At 36.5% G+C, this 23,330-nt stretch overlaps 1 protein-coding gene across 13 annotated transcripts in view; it reads left to right on the top strand.

Annotated features, from left to right (window-relative positions):
• Setd5 (SET domain containing 5) overlaps positions 1 to 23,330 on the top strand; it is a 76,565-nt gene that overhangs the window by 36,356 nt on the left and 16,879 nt on the right. For 4 of the 13 annotated variants that reach the window (XM_058572975.1, XM_058572974.1, XM_046425690.2 and 1 more), the window contains 15 exons: positions 141 to 246; positions 573 to 781; positions 1,120 to 1,178; positions 1,664 to 1,842; positions 2,799 to 2,837; positions 6,134 to 6,376; positions 6,847 to 6,995; positions 7,382 to 7,499; positions 8,214 to 8,323; positions 9,211 to 9,460; positions 9,894 to 9,977; positions 10,910 to 11,167; positions 12,388 to 12,708; positions 13,115 to 13,357; positions 18,992 to 19,115. In XM_058572975.1, coding sequence (XP_058428958.1) covers positions 141 to 246; positions 573 to 781; positions 1,120 to 1,178; positions 1,664 to 1,842; positions 2,799 to 2,837; positions 6,134 to 6,376; positions 6,847 to 6,995; positions 7,382 to 7,499; positions 8,214 to 8,323; positions 9,211 to 9,460; positions 9,894 to 9,977; positions 10,910 to 11,167; positions 12,388 to 12,708; positions 13,115 to 13,357; positions 18,992 to 19,115 — 2,492 coding nt within the window. Of the gene's footprint in view, positions 1 to 140; positions 247 to 340; positions 478 to 572; positions 782 to 885; positions 927 to 1,119; positions 1,179 to 1,663; positions 1,843 to 2,798; positions 2,838 to 6,133; positions 6,377 to 6,846; positions 6,996 to 7,381; positions 7,500 to 8,213; positions 8,324 to 9,210; positions 9,461 to 9,893; positions 9,978 to 10,909; positions 11,168 to 12,387; positions 12,709 to 13,114; positions 13,358 to 18,991; positions 19,116 to 23,330 lie in introns of those variants that run through there. The other 9 variants (XM_058572979.1, XM_058572978.1, XM_046425700.2 and 6 more) reach the window with 6 other exon arrangements.

Below are 23,330 nucleotides of genomic sequence, written 5' to 3'. Positions count from 1 at the left end.
AATTGGTTCACTGAGTTCTCTCTCTTATTCTAGTGGCTGGTGGTTGTGGAAAGAGGAGGGGTTAGAATGGGAAGTTAACTATTAGTTTAAGGGAAGATTAGGTGTTATGCTATCATGCATTGCTTTTCGCCTTTGTGCAGCCCTGAATCTGTGGAGGCTAGTCCAGCAGTTAATGAGAAGAGCGTGTATTCCACTCATAATTATGGGACCACTCAGAGGCATGGGTGTCGAGGACTGCCTTATGCTGTGAGTATGCATTTGTTTCTCTCCAGAGCAGTGATCTTCCTGGAGTGTAATCCATTCTTACACATTGTGACTTTCTTGAAATGTTTATATGCAGCATGACGAAGTTGCCCCTTTTGCACTTCCCTGCCTCCAGCGGACGTCTAGCCCTGCATCATTGTTCTTGTTTTTATGTCCCAGTTGACCTTGGCATTTTGTTTTATCACTTTCCTGGTTGAAGCCAAAAAACGAAGGGTACTACTTTCTTCTTTCTTTCCATATGTACCATACTTTAGGGGAGAGAGGGGCCAGTGTTTGGACACTGTTGATTTAAAAAATCTTATTTTCAGGATCATAATTACGGAGCCCCTCCTCCTCCGACACCTCCTGCTTCTCCCCCTGTCCAGACGATCATCCCTCGTTCTGACCTGAATGGCCTGCCGTCGCCCGTAGAGGAACGCTGTGGAGACAGCCCGAACTCTGAAGGAGAGACTGTTCCTACCTGGTGTCCTTGTGGTCTTTCTCAGGATGGCTTCCTTCTCAACTGTGACAAGTGCAGGTAAGATCCTGTTCCATCTAAATTCAAGCCTGGGTTGCTGGGATTAGGGTTTCTTATTAGTAGGGAAAAGCTCAAAGTATTCTTTCTTGTGTTTGTTAATGTAGATGATTCCTTAGTGCTCCTTGGCTCGAATTCTCTGCACTAGGTGAGAATTGCTGACAACAAGGAATGAGAGATTGATGTTAAAGCTATTGAATTTGATATGAAATTTAATGTCCTGGAAACATTTGGTAGGTGGGAGGGAGGGGGTAGTCTATGCAGAGACTCTTCTCCCATGTGTGCTATGATGTGCTGCATGCTGTTGGAAGGACTACTTTAAGTTTATTTTCCCTCTTTAGGGGAATGAGCAGGGGGAAGGTTATTAGACTTCATCGGCGGAAGCAGGACAACATATCAGGTGAGCAGAAGATGGGTTGTGCCCATGTTTAACATGTGATTTCAATGTTCTCTCAGTAATCCTCTCAGTAATTTGTGTGGTGCTCAGCTCTTTTTGTGGAAAGAGGCACAAGTATTCTCAAAACTACTATATAATGCTATCATGGAAACGACATTAAGTCCTATAGAGATCAGAGTTATTTCCTGTGAACATCCCCCACCCCCAAAAAAAGTCTTTTTCTTTCCTTTTTTTTTTCATTGTCCCATCTTAAATTATTACCAATTGAGGCAATGGAGCTTGGAGACTATATTCAATCTCCCTTTTTATTCAAAGGGAGAAATAGGTTTAATATAGAACAGAGTGTATATGCTTAAAGCCCGTGACATAGAGAGGATCTTATTTTCATGTTCCTTTACAAATGATAGAGTACATACCTAAGAAATAAACTATTGTTAGTACACCTCTAAGGCTTGTGGTATCTGAAATGTGAAATCATCTTTTTTCAGGTGGGGATAGCAGTGCAACAGAAAGCTGGGATGAGGAGCTTTCTCCTTCCACTGTGTTGTATACAGCAACACAGCACACACCTACAAGCATCACCTTAACTGTTAGAAGAACCAAACCCAAGAAGCGGAAAAAGAGTCCAGAAAAGGGTCGTGCAGCACCAAAGACGAAGAAAATCAAGGTATGGGTGGTGAAAATATTCTAAATAGAAATATTTCCAAGGTAGCTCAAATTTTGGAGCAAAAAATGCACCAAAATACTCTTAAGTAATTTGATGTAAGTGTTAGAGGGCCACTTTTGCTCTGCTTACAAAAAATCAGATAATCTGTGTTATGTACATATAGACCAACCTCTCTTCTACCACATCATACCATCACCACTGGCTCAAATCGTGTTCTACACCAACACCCATCCCAGGTATGAAATTCCAGCCTTACCTGGCACAAGCCCATACGTATTGCAGCCTTGAAGCTAGGCTTCCACTATCCTTATAATATCCCTGACTTCCAGCCCCAAAGGAGTCTGAAATTCTTGTCCTTTTTACATGCCCACCTCATGTCATTGGGTTGATGGGTTTTCCTCATTTAAAAAAAAAAAAACACAAAACTAAATTCAGGAAACATCTCTTGAATGGTCTAGTCTTCCTCAGTGTTGTGGTCACTTTCCTATATTCTCAATTAAAAAGCTTCCAGGAGAAATCTCTTCTGTTTTGCTTGCTTTCTTCCCCATCACAGCAACTTTGTTGCTCATAGGTTACTTGCTCACCCCTTGTTAAGGGGATTGGTCTTTGTTTCCTTCTTAATTTCAAAACTGGTAAATCTGCAACTTAAGGTTTTTTTATTGACTTTTTCTCTTAGTGTCAGGGGTGCATATAGGATTTAAATGGTGCATGTTCTTCCCTGTTAGTTTCCTAGCTCCACAATAGAAATTATCAGAATTAGTTTCAGAGTTCATTGGCTGTGATCTATACCCCTATTCTTGAAAATACTTTTGGGAATTCCGTGGTATTTGTTAGTTAGAGAAAAGGGGGCAGAATAGAACACTAGTTTGTGCTTTAGTTTTAGTCTCAAATAGGTTTAACTGTCATTCTTGGTACCAAGTTTTGTTTTGTTCTACTTGTTTTCCTCTTTGGGATAGGCATTTCGAGAGGGATCCCGGAAGTCCTTGCGGATGAAGGTAAGGGGTAATCTTCCCTGATGCTGTGTTTTACTTCACTGTGATCTTGCATTTTGGTCAGCTTCTTTTCCTGACATCGATGGTCTGGGAATCTTGGAGTCTGCTTTTCATTAGTTTGTAATTGTTGCCATTCAGTTTTCATAGAGCTTTTCTCCAAAGTAGATTTTCTTGGCCATTTTCTGAAATATTTTCTCTTTCTGTAATTAGCCTTCATTTATTAGTTTTTCATTAGCTGCTTTGCTGGGGGGTAAGTGACATTTTGCCGAACAAAATGAGGCTGGTGTATTTTGTCACTGTGCTTGGACTGAATTTCAGGAGTGAGATTTTGTGGTAATGATAGAGGATTTCTTGTGCTTCCACCCTGGCACCAAGTAGGCTTAATCACCAGTTGGATGAATAACTTGTCATTAGCAGCAAAGTTATATTGTTGATAGTCGATCCTGTTGGAATGACTTACTGTTGAACTGCTTCTTCTTGGCTTATCTGTTTGGAAAGGACTCATGTGATGCTAGTGTTGCTTTTCTTTATTTATCAAGTAAAAGAACTTACGTGATTTCATAAAAAGGTTGGAGGACAGAAATTATGTACAGTGTTTCAGAGGACTTTTAGGTACTGGTTGACAAAAAGTTTGCTATCTAGATACTGTCTAGTATCTTCTTTTATCTATCCGATATGGCTTCAAAGGATTTGTTAGAATCAAGTTCTAGTTTAATTCTATTAGTATTCATATCCCTAGATGTATATATTATATAAAAGCAGGATTTTTCCGATTGGCAGTTATATAGCATAAATATTAAAGTCCTAAGATAAGCTTCATTAGAATTACTTTAATTCATGTGTAAATTAAACAATATGATTGATGTTATATCAAAAGTTACAGATAGGGCTGAGGTTGTGGCTCAGTGGTAGTGCGCTTGTCTGGCGTGTGTGAGGCCCTGGCTTCGAACCTCAGCACCACATAAACGTATAATAAAGATATTGTGTCCACCTAATACTAAAAAATAAATATTTTTAAAAAATAAAATAAAGGTATTGTGTCCATCTACAATTAAAAAATATTTTAAAGTTATAGGTGACATTTATCTAAAGTTCTAAGGCCTCAGCTTGTAGAGATGGGAGAGGACTTAGCCACAGACTGTCAGAAACCTGAAATGTGGTTTGAGATATAACTTAAAATCATTATTTGCTTGCTTAGACTTACCTCCTAAAAGGAGCCAAATTTGTTTTAACTCATTTTTCATTTACTAAGAAGGGATCTTAAATAGATACTTGGGGCAAACATATCCCTAGTCCCTGCTGCAGAGCTCTTTTCTCTTTGTCAGCCAGTTACTGTAATTCACCTTCAGAGACTTAAAACGTTTTGAAAACTGTTGCCTGGCTCACTCAGAAAAGTAGATATAAGTCCCAAATTTTGTTTACAAAAAAACAGTTTCAGGAGGTTTACATCTCCAAAGACAAGTTAAAATTTCAACAGAAAAACAGTTCCGGTGTTTTGATTGTTATCTTATAATTCTGAGTTACAAATTTTGTGCTCAGAATTAATTGACTTCATCAAAGATCCAGGTAGACAGATGCCGTAGGAGGGGGAAATTTTTATCATTTGGGTTTTTAATCTGAAAGTCAAGAGCTTTCGTAGTGGAGACTTAGTGTCTGTTTGATGCTGTTGACTTTTCAGATTAAGTAATTCTGTGTTGTAGAAGGGACTATTTTTCACATTGTATGACATTTAGCAGCACCCCAGCATCTACCTAGTAGGTGCAGTAAAACAAACAGACATGCACACAAAGAATCGTAATAATCAAAAATGTGTTTAGTGTTGCTGAATGTCTCCAGAGAGCAAATTGCCCCAGTTAAGAACTACTTAAGAGAGTCGGCTTAATGAACAACAGTTAATACTGTAGCAGAGGCTTTCAAAATACAGTAAGTTACAAGTTGTAAGTTTAGTGATTGATACTGAATGCTTAATCTGGAAATACTTTCTGGGCATCGTTAATCCCCAGTCTTATGCAGCCTTAAGTCAAGTTTCCCATCATTCTTGCTCAGCTGCTACTAATAATGTCAAGTAGGTGATACTTCTGTTCACAGTGTGTTGGCTTTAGGTGTTTCTTTTTTAGTTGTTTATTGTTTGATCTTCTGGACCCTAGTGAAAATTATAGAAAACCATGGAGTTTTTGTGACTTATTTTTACATTTTCCTGTTTCTTGTGGAAAGTCCGTCAACAGCAGTGTTACAAAAGTGGCCAAGGGAAGCAGTTGTTATAGTAGACATCAGTGTGTTCTGTACCATGCATGGAAAGTATATTTAATTTTGTTATGCCTGTTTTGGGAAGTTTAGTGTGGACATAGGTTTTCATGTAGCTTTAGTCACTACAGTATCTTTTCCTTCTAATCACCACTAGCATGGCATCATCACTATCAGTGTGTTTGTTTTCTGTCAGCACCTCAAATCTTAAACACCATGGACAAGAACATGTTTCATACTTAAGCTGTGTCTCTATAGTTCAGGTTTATATACACAGTTCAAGATCTGTTGCTGAAAAGTAATAATCTTTTCTTAGTACTGTCACCATAGAAAGCAATGATTTTCTTAGAGGACTATGGGAAAGTACCTTCCTCTCAAGACATTTTTTTTTTTTATAGTCCCCCTACCCACTTCCCTCCTCTCACTTCTCCTTTTCAGACTATTTAGAATGTGACTATATAAATTGTTTAGAGTATTAGAAAGGTATATTACAAAATAACTTTTTCTATGGGTGGTAGCATGGTGATTGATTGATTGGGATCACAAGTATATTTAGTATGAACAGTTCTTAATTGTATAATGAAAACATTAAGTGACATACAGACAAAATCATTCTTCTGGAGATAATAAAACAAACCAGTTTGGGCTATCACACTAGCACAGGTAAATGTTCAATAAGATTCAAAATTTAAGCATTTTGATAGTTTGCAGTGTCTGTACTGTTCCTTTTTATAAAGATTTTCTTATGAACTTGATGTAATTCTTTTCATAAGATAAATGCAATTTTTGAGACTTAAAAATGGTCATAAAATAAGTGATGGCCTGCAACTGTGATTTAGACTAATTTTTTTAAGTGGGGAAACCTCACAACTCATTGTGAATAAGACTTTGATAAAAGCCAGATCCTCTGACTCCCAGTCCATTTTTATTTTATGCCACACCACCTACCAAGTGAATTTTTTTTTTTTTTGAAACTCAGCCTGTCCACCCCCACCCACCCTGGTACATTTTTATGCATGGACTATACTAACCTACCTGACCTTTGTTCTCTGCAGAATTCTCCCTCTGAAGCACAGAATTTAGATGAGAATACAACTGAGGGCTGGGAAAATCGGATAAGACTATGGACTGATCAGTATGAAGAAGCTTTCACTAATCAGTACAGTGCAGATGTACAGAACGCCCTTGAGCAACATCTACATTCTAGCAAGGAATTTGTGGGCAAACCTGCTATTTTAGACACTATTAATAAGACCGAATTGGCCTGTAATAATACAGTTATAGGTTCCCAAATGCAGGTAAGGAACAAAGGGTTAATTAAAGAAGTAGAGATTTTTTAGAAATCTCAGGAAAAGGCATGGATTGCAAATTCTTTCTTCTAAATGTAAAAAGTTTAGAATAACAAATTAGCCAACTGTATTTTTTAACAAAAAAAAAAAAACAGGTTATATTTAGTGGAAACTATCTGGATACATATTTTTAAATTATCTTTAATATCAATCAAAAATAAATCAGGATAGGAAATTTTACACAGCCCTAGGAATTGTGTAAGATTTATAGAAAGCTAACCCTCATTCTTATTTTAGAGAAAGAATCACTAAAATCTTAATCGTGGGTATTTCTTTGATCTTTTCTTCCCTTTTCTGGGTAGCAGGTTCACTAGGTGGGGCATTTTTCTAGAAAATTTGAGCTTATATCAAATTCAAAACTTTGTCTACTAATCTGCTGTTGCTATTTTGTTTAATGTTAATACTCTGGTTTTATTTAGTTACAGCTGGGAAGAGTCACTCGGGTTCAAAAGCACCGTAAAATCCTGAGGGCTGCAAGAGATTTGGCTTTGGATACTCTTATAATAGAGTACCGCGGGAAAGTCATGTTACGGCAACAATTTGAGGTCAATGGGCATTTCTTCAAAAAGTAAGAACATGGTTTGTTGAGCATTGAGGGCTAACATGGTTCTGGCTGACCAGTATTGATATAAAACTCTTCCTGGTTGATAGGTTGCTTTTGGGAAAAAGATAACAATTCAAATAAGTTTGTGCCTGTTTGCTATTTGTAGTGAAGTGCAAATAAATCTGCAAATTGTTTAATGTATAAAGTGGTGATGACTCCTTTCCAAGTCCAACATTCCTTGCTTTGTGCTTGTACTTTAATCAAAAGCAGACAAGCATGTAATGTTTTCCAAGTTTAGGCATTGCAAAGGACTGCTGCTTCTTCTGTCAGCATATGCTTCATATTTAGAGTCATGGGGTGGCCTTTTTATTTTGTGTTGAGAATTACAGGAATTTTAATTATATCCCTAGACCATATCCCTTTGTGCTCTTCTACTCAAAATTCAATGGTGTAGAGATGTGTGTGGATGCCCGTACTTTCGGTAATGATGCTCGCTTCATCAGAAGATCATGTACACCAAATGCAGAGGTAAGATATCTGTAACAACTTCCATTTGAATGGAACCACCAAAGGACAAGTTTACTGAAGAAGCATTCTGAAAATCACCCAGATAAAGGTCTGTAGCTAATAGTTGTAATCTTTAATTGTAAAAAATGAAAAACAAAAGTAATACTGCTTTGACATTGGTGGGATTGGGGCAAGGAATGGATTTTCTTAAAGCAGGAGAATGAGAAAAAGTAAGTTAGGGTTTCCTAAGAAGAAAAAGGTAGACTGGATAGATAAGAAATTAGTTTGATTATGTTGAAGTGGTCACGTGAGGGAAGATATCATTAGGATCAGCTAAGCTATTTGGTTTCACTTTTATAGATTTGAGAAAACAGTGTTGTAAGATTCTGGATATTTCTTGAATTCATTACTCAGTGCAACCAGATCAAATGCATCAAGAAAATCCACAGAGCTTAATTTATAGGATGAGGAATTTTAATTGTGTGGTGGAACCAGAAACAACTTTAAAATAAGAAACACCCCCCCCCCCGCCACCAATTTCTAAATCTCAAGGTTTCTCTGATTATTTCAAGAAATATCAGGACCTTACTGTATAATAATTACATATGAAATAATGAATGAAGTTTACACAGACTATTATAACTCTAAGTAAAATTATTTGGTAAAAGCATTTTTCCTCTTTTATGAGAAAATAATAGTCTATGATAAATCCAACCTTGAGCCATGTTCATACAGGTGCGACACATGATTGCAGATGGGATGATTCATCTATGTATTTATGCTGTTTCTGCCATCACCAAGGATGCTGAAGTCACCATTGCATTTGATTATGAGTATAGTAACTGGTAAGACCCAAAAAATTTTTCCTAACATGGATCATCTTGTGTTAGATATTAAGCAGTTTGACTCTATTTATGAAGTCTGCTTTCATTCCTTGCCATTTTTTGGTTTAATCTTTTCACAAATGATATATTTTCTACCTGTGAAGGAGAAGACCAACTGAAGATTCTTTTTTAGAGATTTTGATATTTTCTTTGTAACCATTTACAAGTCACCTAACAAAAGTGGTAACTTATGGCTCTCTAGCAAGAATAGCAAAAAAGGTGTATGAGACACTCCTGGAAGCTATATGGCATGTGTTAGTGTGAGCAGAGCATTTGTGTCAGGAGCCACACTAAATGAGACAAAAGATTCACCTCATTTGCTCAAACTATGTAATCTAGCTGTATATGACAATATATTTAAAAAAAACAGATAGCAAGTCATAGGTGAATATGTAATAGGTTTTATAAAGTAGATGCTTTTTCTCTTTTGGTTGTTTTGGGCAAAATCCAAATTATATGGTAAACTCATACCGCCCAGGAATAAGAAAAAGCAAAATTAATAATAAGTAGTCATTCAAGTAAAAGTGAAGACACAGTAATGATGAGCATAATAGAAGTTTGGCCATTTCAGACGCTTACTGATTGACTATCGAATAGCATAAAAGCAATTGAGAATTAAATTTAGCCGATATTTTCTTTTCTTTCTACAGGCCATACATAGGCACAGAGTGGGAAATATATAAAGAAACAGAATATTAAAGTATTCTTAGAGACACTCTAATTTTTTGAACTTATTTAAAGATAATTCCAGAGGAAATTATCCTGCTGGTGTTTCAAAAGAATGAATGGTGATAAACCTGATTTTCAAGGATACTGAGACAAGTACATTTTTTGTTTCTTTGGAGCAGTAATTATAAAGTGGACTGTGCATGTCACAAGGGGAACCGGAATTGCCCTATACAGAAAAGGAATCCAAATGCTGCAGAACTGCCACTCCCACCTCCTCCAACCCTCCCTACCATTGGGGCAGAGACCAGACGTAGAAAAGCACGACGGAAAGAGCTAGAGATGGAGCAGCAGAATGAGGCTTCAGAGGAGAATAATGACCAGCAACCACAAGAAGTTCCAGAAAAAGTAACTTTATCCAGTGATCATGAGGTAATCTCCTCTGGTCAAATTATGTGGTATCATTCGTTTCCAAGAAGTTGATCCCAGGTTTCCTTCATTTTTAGGGAAGCAGTAGTATACACTTAATAGCTATTTATATCAGCATACATCTGCATTCATTCATTTTCTTGTGAATATCCTTTCAATAGCTCAGTGTTAAGAGCCCTTACCTAGTAATTACAAGGCCCTGGGTTTGATCCCCAACACAAAAAAAAAAAAAAAAAAAAAAGCAAAACCTTTTAGCTACTGTCCAGGTTCCATTTGGAGAATGAGGATTATCATCTGTTTGCCATGTGGCCTCACATGAGTAACAAATGAAAGCTCTAGAAATTATTTCTGGGCAATTTTAAGCTACCAGAATAAAATTGATTGATTTCCCTCACCCCAGTTTAAGAATATAATTTAATATTTCTTCTATTTAAAGGAAGTAGACAATCCAGAAGAAAAACCAGAAGAAGAGAAAGAAGAGGTTATAGATGACCAGGAGAACACAGCTCAGAGCAGGAGGGTAAGTGCTGTCTAACATCCCTTTGCTTCTATTTTCTTTCTCTACACATAGGTGAACACACGCATGCATGGAGTAGTTGTCTGTTGACCATCTAATCCTTGCCTTAAGAGGTTTCTTTATAATAATCTTTTTAGCCCAAAACTCAGTGGTTTAAAACAAGATGTGTTGACACTGTTTTCCTCTGACTTAGGAATTTTCTTGTTTTTTATGGAGTTTTTTGGGGTTCTGGGGTTTTTTTAAGTTGTAGGTAGACACAATACCTTTGTTTTTATTTATTTTTATGTGGTGCTGAGGATCAAACCTAGGACCTCACACTCAGTAGGCAAGCGCTCTACTGCAGAAAATTTGGTTTTGATGGCTATTTTCTTACATGTTAAAAATTTTCAGGCTGGGATTGTGGCTCAGTGGTAGAGCACTCGCCTACCACATGCAAAGCCCTTGGTTCGATCCTCAGCACCACATAAAATTAAATAAATAAAACAAAAGTATGTTTCAAACTACAACTAAAAAAGAAATTTTTTTTTTTTTTTTCCCAAAAAGCCCAGTTGGCCTTTTAAAAGAAAGTATAGTTTGGTTTGCTTTCTTTTATACCTGTTACCAGCATTTAAAATAAAAAGTTTGTTGGGCTGGGGATGTGGCTCAAGCGGTAGCGCGCTCTCCTGGCATGCCTGCGGCCCGGGTTCGATCCTCAGCACCACATACCAACAAAGATGTTGTGTCCGCCGAGAACTAAAAAATAAATATAGAAAAAAAAACATTAAAAAAAAAATTAAAATAAAAAGTTTGTTTTTAGTTATTATGTTCTCAAAGATATGTGTTATCTTATTGGTAGTTAAGTAAGTTTCTATAAATTTACATTAATAACACTTCTGAATTGACATTCTCCTATTCCTACTGGGGCTTCCTTCTATACCAATGCTATTTCTTTCTAGACCCGAGAGGATAGGAAGGTTGAAGCCATTATGCATGCTTTCGAAAACTTAGAAAAGAGAAAGAAACGGCGAGATCAGCCCTTGGAACAGAGCAGCCCTGACATAGAGATTACTGCCACCACCTCAGAGACTCCTGTTGGAGAAGAGACAAAAACAGAAGCTTCTGAATCTGAAGTTAGCAACCTTACTTCAAATGTTTCCATCCCAAGCATCCCACAGAGTATTGGAGTGAACACCCGGAGGTCTTCCCAAGCAGGGGTAAGAGATGAAAAGACAAGGGCTTGGGCACCTTTGCTCTTGCTAATGCCAATTATCTTTTTTTTTTTTCCCCAGTTTTCAGTGGACACAACATCTTTATTTTATTTTATGTGGTGCTGAGGATCGAACCCAGCGCCCTGCACATGCCAGGCGAGCGCATTACCGCTTGAGCCACATCCCCAGCCCACTTTTTTTTTTTTTTTAATTATTTTTTAGGTGTAGATGGACACAACACAATGCTTTTTTATTTTTATGTGGTGGAGGATCGAACCCGGGTCCCGCCCGTGCTAGGCGAGCACTCTACCACTGAGCCACAATCCCAGCCCCTGCCAATTACCTTTTAACCTATCTTTTGGATGGTTAAAATCCGTATTTTGGGGTTTGTCCCGTATCGTAGTAAATAACGGCACTTAACATTTTCATCAGCTGATTTATGGGGTTCAGGGAAACAGGTGAATTCAGAATTTGAATGACTAAATACCTTCATGCTTCAGTGGAACTTGGTACTTTTTTTGCTAGATAAACTGTTGGTGGTGAATTTATAAAAATCATTTGGTTTATAGGCCAGGGGTGGAACTTAGTGTTAGAATGAGTGCTTAGCATGTATGAGGCCCCAGTTTTAATCCCCACCACCAAAAAATAAAATTATTTTGAGTTCTCTCATGTACCTTTCATAGGATTCTCAAGATAAACCCTTCTTTTCCTTCCTTCCCCCGGCCATGAATCTAAGCCTTAAGCTGAGACCTCATTGTCTAGGAAAGAAGTACAAGGAGGAATTCTCTTTCTGCTAAGAACCCTAAAATTAGGTGTTTCCCTTTAGTTGACTTATGACCTATTTTATAGATGCTTATGAGAAATAGAAATAACTAACCCAGATATCTGTTCACAATCTCTTTAGTTAATTTAAATGTATAAATTTGGGGGTTTAAAGAACACATTTTAGGGCTGGGATTGTGGTTCAGCGGTAGAGCACTCACCTAGCACATGTGCGGCCCTGGGTTTGATCCTCAGCACCACATATAAATAAATAAAATAAAGGTATTGTGTCCAACTAAAACTAAAAAATAATTTTTTTTTTTTTAAAGAATACATTTTAAATGACTGTTTCCAAATCCTTATCTTTTTCACCAGTAGGCATTCAGAATGCTTAAAGAAGAATTTGGATAGAATGTTTACTGATAAGAATTTTTGGTCAGCATTTGACCCTGATGTTGTTACAGGATGTTGCTGCAGAAAAACCAGTCCCCAAACCACCTCCAGCAAAGCCTTCCAGACCCCGACCGAAGAGTCGAATTTCTCGGTACCGGACCAGTTCAGCCCAAAGACTAAAACGTCAGAAGCAGGCCAGTGCACAACAGGCAGAGTTGTCACAAGCTGCCTTGGAAGAGGGAGGAAGTAATAACTCAGTAACTCCTACTGAAACTGGAAGTATAGACAGTTCAGGAGAAAACAGGCAGTTAACAGGATCTGACCCAACTGTGATATCAGTTACTGGATCTCATGTTAACCGTGCTACATCTAAGTACCCCAAAACCAAAAAGGTAAGTCATGAATTCATCTTCATGAGTCTAGTATGGCGGAAGATGTGTTAATAAAACACAAGTACCTGTAATCCCCAGAAAAAAATTAATCTCAGTGTTTGCTAGATCACATGTTCTAGATAAAATCCTTTAATGAGGAAGCCTCAAACCATTCTACTACTTTTTGTTCCCTTATTTTTAGACAGAACTTAAATCATTGGTAACTGAAACTGTTCCACTCTTAGTGGACACAGAGAGGGTAAAGGAAGATAGTCTTGTGTTCTGAATGCCCAATTCATTCTCACTGCAGCTGTGGCATCTGTCCTAGTTTCTAGATGAGGTTTGTCTTTGTGAACTGCACTACTACTGCCTCTGGCTTTTCATCTGCAGCATTAAGTAATGATCTCTCTCCTTTTTTTAACCATAGTATCTAGTTACAGAATGGCTGAACGACAAAGCCGAGAAGCAAGAGTGCCCTGTTGAATGCCCTTTACGTATCACCACAGACCCAACTGTACTAGCAACAACGCTGAACATGTTACCGGGTCTTATTCATTCCCCATTAATTTGCACCACCCCCAAACACTACATTCGCTTTGGCTCACCCTTTATGCCTGAGAGGCGTCGGAGGCCCCTTCTGCCTGATGGCACATTCAGCTCCTGTAAGAAGGTATGTCTGTGTTTATGTAATTGTTTTTTTGTTTGTTTTGTTTTGTTTTGTTTTGTTTTAAGGCAGGGTGCCTAAAATTATAATATATTTAACACATACTCTAGAAAGCCACTGTATCCATGTGCGCTGATAATGAGTTAATTATTCAACATGAATACTGATAAATCAGGAGCCAGTGGGACTAACGTGAAATGTATACTGTATTTTTGGTTCTCAATTTTGTGAATATTCACTGTTGTCTCTTTTGGGAGCCTCTGAGGTTCTTGTGAGAGCACACAGCAGTTGATGATTGGGTAGGGAGGGGTATGTTATGTCTGTGCTCTTGTGTTACTTGTTAACATCCATTTGTGATTACTGTGTGATTGGCCCCCAGATACTTCAGAGCACTATTGAATGAGTAAAATTTGATAAAATTGTGTTTAGAATTAATTCTATCACTACTATCACTTGGAGGAGGTTAGAGGGAAAAGTCCTGTTGTGTTTGGCATAATTCCTGTTTCTTGATCAAATGACAACAGGTTGGACTGTCTATTCCCTAGAGAATATGGAAACTATTGTAAAAGATTCTTTCTGCCTCTCTCTACCTCTCTCTCTTTCTAGTTACCTAGTGTTTTTGGATCTAGTGGCAGCAGTGTTTGTGGTTGGTTGTTTGGGGAATGTGCTTTCTTAATTCCCAGAAGCCCTACATATTTTTCAAAGGTGTCTCTCAGGATTAGATCACTTATTATGTCGTGTCAGTGTTTCTAGAAGTATAGGACACCTTTTCATTTGGTCTTTCTTTGAGGTAGAGTTCTGTTCCCTGGAACACCCTTTTCTCTTATCCTCAGATCTGGATTCAGGCTGCCTTCCTCAGTGTCTGCCATTGCCCTCCTCCACTGGCATCACGTACATGAGGATGCTGCATGTAGATTATTTGGTGTGATGAAGTCTCCAACTCCAGGCAGGTCTTCCCTGACTTCTCCAAACTTAAAGCTTTTCTCTTTCTCCAAAGAACAGAAATTATTTCTTGGGGGGTGGGGGGGAGTGAAAGATGAGCCAAAGTACTGTGGGATACGGAGGGGAGGAGGGCAACAGGAATATGTACATAAAGGAAGGGCATTACTGCTGGATGAGCAGCATGTGCTGCACTGTCTTTTCTTAATTGTGCGTCTTACCTAAGTATTTGAGTACATCTTGGTTTGTTTGGGGAAAATCCCAAATAGAAGAAATCATAAACAGAAATTTGGTCACAAGATCCTTGCCAAGAAGGTTTATAAATAATAAATTAACAGGAGTGACTTTCAGGTGTCAGAAATAAAAGCAGTGACGACTTTCTTTTAAAAATAAGTAGAAAATCTCTGAAAAGCTTTTCTATAGGAAATTTGCCTCAGTAATGAAGGAGAACTGGGTCTCCAGGGAAACTTTCTTATACCAAGTATGTCACTTAGGAAGAATTCTTTATCTTGGGTCTTAGTGATTATCTGAGGAGAAGAAAAATGGTTTGCCATGTGAAAAGCATTATGATTATACTTCTGTAAGAATTAGAATGCTGCTAGCTTTAGTGTGGGATACAAAACTGAAAACTGATCCTTCTCCTGTGTTTAGCATTGCTCAATAAGATTAACAGCTCAAAATCATAAATGCATTTGTCAGGAGTGTTTAAAATTAGAAATGGAGCAGATATAGTCTTTAAATGAGGAGCAAGTTGAGAGATGGCTTAATATATTTAAAATAACTTTCTTGTTCTGTGTTTGGCTGGACATGGTACTAGATTTCTAAGGATGTTGGCTGCTAAAAGATTCTTTCAAGCTAGTTGGTAAACGCTCTTGCTTTGGTCTTTAAGAGGGGTTGGCATAAAGACTTTGTTGTAAATAATATGAACTAGCTTCTTGAAATGCCTTCTTGATAATCATGATGCTAGGATACAGTCTTTTTGTGCTCAAAGACAAATTAAACTCTTACTTTTCCAAGTAGCAGAAGCCTTTAAAGACTGAAAATGTGTGTTTAAAATTGTGACTTCACATTCAGTAGAAAATCCATTTCTTTGAGCCCTTTTGACCTGGTTGTGATTTAAGACTTAAATCTGAAAACTCATCTTTCTATCTCCATTGACAGAAGAGGGGAAAAAAAATCCCATTTAACTCAAATCCAAATTATATTCTCTAAATGCATCTGACTATCCTCGTTCTTGAGCCTCTTTGATTTTGGAGGGTGTGTGGGTTGGCTGGCCAGCCAGTTGGTTGTTTGGTTTTTGTGATGTTAGGGATTGAAAACAGGGCCTTGTGCATGCTAGGCAAGTGCTGTACCACTCAGCTACAGTCTCAGCCTTCATCCTTAGTCTCATTTTATACAGGCTATACTTAAGCACTTTGTATGTGTCGTGATCAGTCTTTAGGGAGGCATTAGACTGTACACTGAATTATCATAGCAATGGGATCTTAAAATTATTTGTTTATATCTAAATCAGTTAAGATTAAATCACTGCTTTAATATTTATTATAAACAAATCTATGTTACAAAACATGCAGCTTTTTTGTGGGCAAAATAAATGAAATTGAATCTTTTAGCTAGAAATTGAAGTCATCTTTATCCTAGGTAGGGATGGAGAAGAGTTATTTTTAGATTGGTTAGAAAGGACACATCTAGTTCAAGACCTAAGAACATTTCCATGATTAAACCAAACCATAATAAATTTTGAAAATCCCTCAGAATATAAGTTAAATGAATAAATGAAAAAAAAAAAAAAAACTACCTTCCATGGGATTAGTTACAACAATGCATATTCATGATAGGCTCACTGTTTAATATCTGGTTAAAGAATGTAGGCCTCATAAGTTAAAAATAGTATGAGACAAATAAAATTCTGATCTATATATTTGTACCCAGATTATTAGAGTATTTGTCAGAACATTTATTGATATCCCTGGAGTGTCTAAATTAAATTGAGCCGTAGTTCCTAAAAGAAGATATCTTATGATTTTATTATTTTTTAGATTTCACTTAAACAGTACTTTAGAAAAGAAGCATTTATAAATGACCAACAAAGGGCTGGGGATGTGGCTTAAGCGGTAGCACGCTCACCTGGCATGCATGCGGCCCGGGTTCGATCCTCAGCGCCACATACAAAGATGTTGTGTCTGCCGAAAACTAAAAAAATAAATAAATAAATATTAAAAAGTTCTCTCTCTCTAAAAAATAAATAAGTAAATAAATGATCAACAAATCTTTAGTCATTTTATACATTTTATCGTTTTCTATAAAATCATTTAGTCTCCTCCATTTCTTAAAAACCTACCAGACTAGTGAAATGCTTTACTTGTACATTGGTATTTTATTGTGTATTCTGAAGGATTATTAATATGTGTGTCATTAAGTATGTGTTGAAATTTCATTGAAAAAATACTGAAAATTTATGTATGTTATCTCACTTAACCTTCATGACAACCCTGTGGGTTTGGTATTATTGGGCACAGTTTAGATTCAGAACTTTTGGCTCAAAAAACTTGCCCAAAATTAAGGCATCTTGTTTATTGGCACAGCCGTGTTTCAACTCAGGTATTGGGATTCCAAAACCTGATACTTCGTTCTTCTTTCCCCATAATAATGCTACCCTTTCTCACCTACCCTTTCTCACCTATCTTTGACTTTTCAAAAAAAAAAAAAAAAAACATTTTTTCAGGCTGGAGTTGTAGCTCAGTGGTAGAGCACATACCTAGCATGGGTGAGGCACTGGGTTTGATCCTCAAACTTTTCTCCTTAATATAGTTTCAGAGAAAGGAGAAATGTTCTTTAGTAACCAAATAGAAGTTGGGGGGGGGGGGTTCTAAAATTAATAGGGGTGATTGGAGCTTGTTAGATTCAAAGAAGTGTTTTTGTAGCTTGTTAGATTCAAAGAAGTGTTTTCATGTTTCTTTTTTATACTTGTCCTGAAATACTATAAGAATCTTCAATAAGGGCAGGGGGACTGTAGCTCAGCAGCTGAGCACTTGCCTAGCATGGGTGAGGCACTGGATTTGATCCTCAGCATCACATAAAAATAAACAAATAAAAGAAAGACATTCTGTTCATCTACAACTACAAACAAAAATTTAAAAAAAAAAAAAAAAAAGAATCTTCAACAGGCCAAGGAAGAGAATAGGTTTGATCGTATTTGCTATGTTTAACCTTATCAATTGTGGTAGCATCTTATTCCTAGAATACCCCTGTTTTTCTTTAATGTTCCATTTTTGTGGTCATCAGATCCAGAATGTAAAATTTTTTTGTGGGTACATCTACTTGACACTATAAAAAATTAACTTCTAGAGGAAAGCTCAGGAACCACCAAATGAGTGCTGTCATCTTCTCTGAGGAAAAAAAAAAACTTGTACTAAGGGTATCTAGGACAAAGGATTTTTCACTCACGTCTTCCCAAGTCAAATTTTCTCCTCTGTTAAATGAATGCTTTAGACAGGATGACTCTAAGATCTCTTTTCAGCTCTAAAGGTATTCTGTATGTAAGGGAGTTTTTGGTCTTGTCTTTTCAGTGATCTGGTCATATCCTAGAATATTAATGAAATTCAGATGACCCTTGAGTCTCTTATATATTCATTCACTCCTGTCTCCTCTATATATTGATTCACTCCCATCTGCTCATGTTCACAATTTTATTTTTGTTTTCATTTGGCAGACCACAGTGACATTTACATCATAAGTTTCTAAAGGGAAAATCTATCAGAATTGTTCTCTTTGGTGGAAAGAATATTTGCTTATCTGTAATACATGTTCTTTAAAGGTGTGAAATTTATTCACCTTTACTCTTCCCATTTGAGGGAGAGTCTAACTTAGAAAATGATGTTTGTCAAAACTCAATCTGTCTTCTGTCGGGGGAGGGGAACCACAGAACAGTGAGGAACCTACAACTATGTATCTTAAGAGATACATTATAGGTAATATATGTTCTCTCTTCCACAGGATATAAATTCTTACTATCCTAATTTTTGTAGGCTTACAGTCTGACCTAAATTTATTTCTCATCAATTTAGATTCCAATATTCACTACCAAAGAAAGTAACTTATTAGAGAGGTCTTCTTTTTGACTTGATTTTTCTGGTGATTTGCATTATTCCTGCATAATTTAACCAAACTAGTTGATTGGGGGAAGCTCATAGGTTATTCCACTTCTGAGTAAGTCTTTTGGTGTGTAGTAAAGAGCTATTTATTCTCATCCAAAGTCCTCCTGTGAATCTTTTATCTCTTCAGATGTCCCAGCATAGAGCAGACAACTCATAAGAGATCAAACTTTATCTTCTTTCTAGGCACGTATTTCTGTACTAGTTTTGTTCTGTATGACCTGACCAGTCTCTTAAATAAATGTTAAGATTTCTTCCTTATTTCTCCCCATTTACCCTGTCTTAAGCAGTATGATAGTTGGAGTTTTTACTTGTATTTTTTTTCCCCCCTTAATTTCTTCTGGTAGAGGAATTGATCGGGTAGTATTCTAATACAGTGAAATACAAAACTTATTTTGGAGATTGAGATTTGACATGTTATTGAATGAATGTGTTGGATTGCCTCTCCCAGCACTTGATGTAAAATGACCCAGTTTAGTGTGTTTAAAATAAGTACTGAAAAGTTTTAAGGTGTTATTGATAATTCTCTGATTTTCCCCCCTTATAGCGCTGGATAAAGCAAGCCTTGGAAGAAGGGATGACTCAAACACCTGTACCCCAAGAGACTAGAACGCAGCAACTATACCAAAGTAATGAGAATAGTAATTCTAATATCTGCAAAGACAATGCAGGTATGTATCTAAAACCTTTCTAAATACATGATCAATCGTTATTTGAGGTCCACATTAAAAATTTCAGAATTCGTACTCTGATATAAAAAAAGAAATAGCATGTTCTCTAAATAGTTACTTTACATCTGTCTTTACAGAGGAAGAGAGAGATCTCAAGTCAGGGATCAGTTTTCCAAGGACGACAAAGAAGGAACTAGACAGTATACAGATAACAGCAGAAATGGTTATAAAAAAGGTTAGATACATTTAAAGTAGTAAGTTTAGGAGTATATATTCATATTTATAAGGGGGGGGAGTCAAGAAAGTGAAATACTAATATTCAGGGAAAAATTGTAAGTGTTTGAGTTGGGGGCATGGTTGAGGGGCAGAGGATTAATGAAATAAATATAAGAAATTGTTATTAATTGGTTGTTTTCAAGTGAACTTGTATAATTAGTATAAAATATTTAAGAAGACATGGCTTTAAATTCAACTTAAGCTCCTTATGAGTTTTTGAACAATATGGCTATGAAAATTCCACCACTGGTTTTCACAGTGACTCTTGAAGGGGTTCTCTTTGAAAGCACTCGTATATTAACTTGTGGTGACATGTTAACTTATTTAGTACAGTCTTTTTAACAAAGTTTCTCCTGTTCATGTCAACTGAAAAAATATTTCAGGTCCGGGGTGTATTTCAGTGTTAACAGTGTGTGCTTTTAACCTTTGCCATTACCTGGCACCAACACAAAAGGGGAAATTTCTGTGTTATTTCCATAAGTTTATCTCTACATCCGTTTTCTGAATGTTACTCAGTTAAAATACCAAAATAAATTAGATTTTCAAGCTTATATAAAGCTATAGCTCACAAGATAATATTTCAGATTTTTATAAAAATCTTTTTTATATTCATAAACTTGTTAGATAATTATAAACTTGAATTCAGTTAAATAAACTTTTACTAGTAACATTTGCTTTATATTAAAACTCTGCTTTTAGCTGGGCACAGTGGTATGCTCCTGTAATCCCAGCAGCTCAGGAGGCTGAGGCAGAAGGATCAAAAATTTGAGACCAGCCACAGCAACTTAGCAAGACGCTGTCACAAAATAAATTTTAAAAGGACCGGGGTTGTACCTCAGTGGTAAAACATTCATGGATTCAATTCTGAGTACCCCATCACCCCCACAACCACCAAAAAAAAAAAAATGCTTTTATTTGGATTTTTTAATTTAGGGTTGAAAAACTGGGCCACCACTTTTTAAATTATTGACTTAGTTTATTCTTCTCTCCATAGATTGGATTATACCTTGTAAATTATGAATTAATTCATGTGTGACATAAATAATATTAATATAAAGAAATCATTGGCAGATTTCCATCAGTATTATCAATTTACTGGCAGGTTTTTTTCAGGGGGTGGGTACCAAGGATTGAACTCAGGAGCACTCAGCCATTGAGCCACATCCCCATCTCTAGTTTTATTTAGAGAGAGGATCTCCCTGAGTTACTTAGCACCTCACTTTTGGGGAGGCTGGCTTTGAACTCACAATCCTCCTGCCTCACCCTCCCAAGCCTCTGGAATTACAGGCATGCGCCACCATGCCCAGCTACTGGCAGCTTTTGAAGTTTAGTTAGAGTAATTTAGGTGAGATGGTCTATGTGTGTGTGTGTATGTGTGTCTGCTGTGTATTATGTAGGTGTATAAGTAAGATTAGAAAAGGAGATTATACCGCACTTCATGTCCTTACTTGGCAGAGACTTAAAGGAAAAGTGCCTTGAAAACTAGAAAGTACATGTTTCTACATGCCCTATTTAGTGGGGAATTAAGACTGTTAGTTATCAATGCATTTTTTGAGCTTTTGCTCTAGTCTGTAACAAACAGTGAGAGGATTCACTTAAAATTAACAAACATAAGGAAAAAATTTATAAATTAAGCACTAGGCCAAGCATGGTGGTGCATGCCTATAATCCCAGGGGCTTGGGAGGCTGAAGCAAGAGGATTGCAAGTTCAAAGCCAGCCTCATCAATTGAACAAAGCCATAAGCAACTGTGTCTAAATAAAATTCAAAAAAAGGACTGGGGTTGTGGCTCAATGGTTAGACGCCCCTGAGTGACTTATTGCTAAAAGTTAGTATAAATATTGAGGAAATATTTGTTAGAGGTTTTTTTGTTGTTATTTTCAAGAATACCAAAGAGAGGCTGGGGTTGTAGCTCAGTTGGTAGAGCATTTGCCTTACATGTGTGAGGCACTGGGTACGATCCTCAGCATCACATAAAAACATATAAATAAAATAAAGGTACTGTGTCTGTCTAAAAGAAACTTAAAAAAAAAAATACCAAAGAGACGTTAATAAGGGAGACATATCAATATAGTGAAAAGAATCAAATAGACCTGTATTTGAGAATCAGTAGTGTCCTTTACCAACTATATGTTGTTACTAAGTATTTCTAAGCTTCATCTGTAAAATGAGAATGATATTTGCTTTATGGGGCTAATATGAGATTGAATAGCACATAAAATGCTCAAGACAGTATCAGATCCATAATTGTTACTCTACACAGAGTATTCTTTCTTCAAACATGAATACTAGTTACATTAAAGATTCTGAATTCCTCGGGCTAGAGTTGTACCTCGGTGTGTAGAGTGCTTGCCTAACACATGTGAGGCACTGGATTTGATCCTCAGCACCACATAAAAATAAATGAAGTAAAGGCATTGTGCCCATATACAACTTTGAAAAAGTATACCAAAAAAAAAAAAGACTTTAAATTTCTAAAAGTTTAAATTATGTAGCAATAGAACTAACTTAAAGAGCAAAACAGTAGGGCTGGGGATGTGACTCAAGCAGTATCGCGCTCGCCTGGCATGCATGTGGCCCAGGTTCGATCCTCAGCACCACATACAAACAAAAGATATTGTGTTCCCCAAAAACTAAAAAATACAATATTAAAAAATTCTCTCTCTCTCTCTCTCTCTCTCTCTCTCTCAAAAAAAAAGGGCAAAACAGTATAGTAACAGTTTTAAATTAGATTTGTGATCTTAATTAGCACCTTAAGTCTGTATTAAAAGAATAGTATATGATGACCAAATGTCCTAGGGACCACTTCTCTTAGGAATGTAAACATAGTTTAATACTTGAGAATTTATTAATATAATTCATTTGTTGATCAAATAGGGAAGGAACAGTAATGGCACATTGGCTATTACAAATTTAATAATAAAATAACATGCTTGGTTTTAATCTATGTAAAAACAGTTGCCAATTATAAACTTCATTGTAAAAACCACTTAAGCCCTGAAGTAGGTTATCAAATTATCCCACTGTTATTATTTAACATATCCTGGAACTGTTAGCCAAAGAGACTACTCAAAATAAAAAGAATAACAGGTAAAAGTACTGATAAAGAAAGGGTGCATGTGTTGTTGTCATGTACAAGTAATGTGATCATCTGCCTAGAAATCCCAAGAGAATTAACTTAAAAAAAAAAGTACTAGAGATCATAAAAATAGAGAAGCGTATTCTGTCCATAGTAGTTAAAAAGAGAGAACACTAGAAAATAAACCTGAATGAAAGTTAAACAGTTGTACCTGGAGATAAAGAGAAAACCCGCTGGTATTTTTATAGTCTTGGGGTGGGGTGTCAGACACATGTTCCTGATTATCAGAGGCAGAAAATCAAAGAAATGAATGATTCATGCATTTGACTAAGTAAAAACATAAAACATTACATAGCAAAGACAATATTTAAATAAAATTTAAAAGCAGGCAGCAAATCAAGAAACTGCATTTGAAACATTTTTTTTCAAAGGATCAGTATCATTATTTAGAGAGCCTGTAACAAGTCAAGAAAAAGACCAATGAAATGCAGGCTTAGGTACATGAGCAAGCAGTTTTCACAAGAATAAATATAATTTTAGGCGCCAGCGTTGTGACTAAGTGATAGAGCACTTGCCTAGCATGTTTGAGGCACTAGATTCGACTCTCCAGTACCACATATAAACAAATAAAATAAAGGTCTCCCAACAACTAAAAAATATATTTTAAAAGAGAATAAATACAATTTTAGTAAACATATGTGAACATTCTTTTGGTTTAAAAATCCTTCATGTAGCCATTTGTCATAATAAAAAGAAAGAAAAAACAATGAAACAAGTGCAGAAAATATGTAGGAGTCAAATTTTTGTTCATTGAAGTGTATTTATAATAGCAAAATAATGAAAGGTACTTAAGCTGATAAA

Source organism: Marmota monax, unplaced genomic scaffold (genome assembly GCF_021218885.2).
Source record: "Marmota monax isolate L192 unplaced genomic scaffold, Marmota_monax_Labrador192_F-V1.1 WCK01_AAM20220418_F8-fsc00028, whole genome shotgun sequence".
Lineage (NCBI taxonomy): Eukaryota > Metazoa > Chordata > Mammalia > Rodentia > Sciuridae > Marmota > Marmota monax.
The sequence above is the reverse complement of the archived record's forward strand: the minus strand, read 5'-3'. Positions and strand labels throughout refer to the sequence as shown.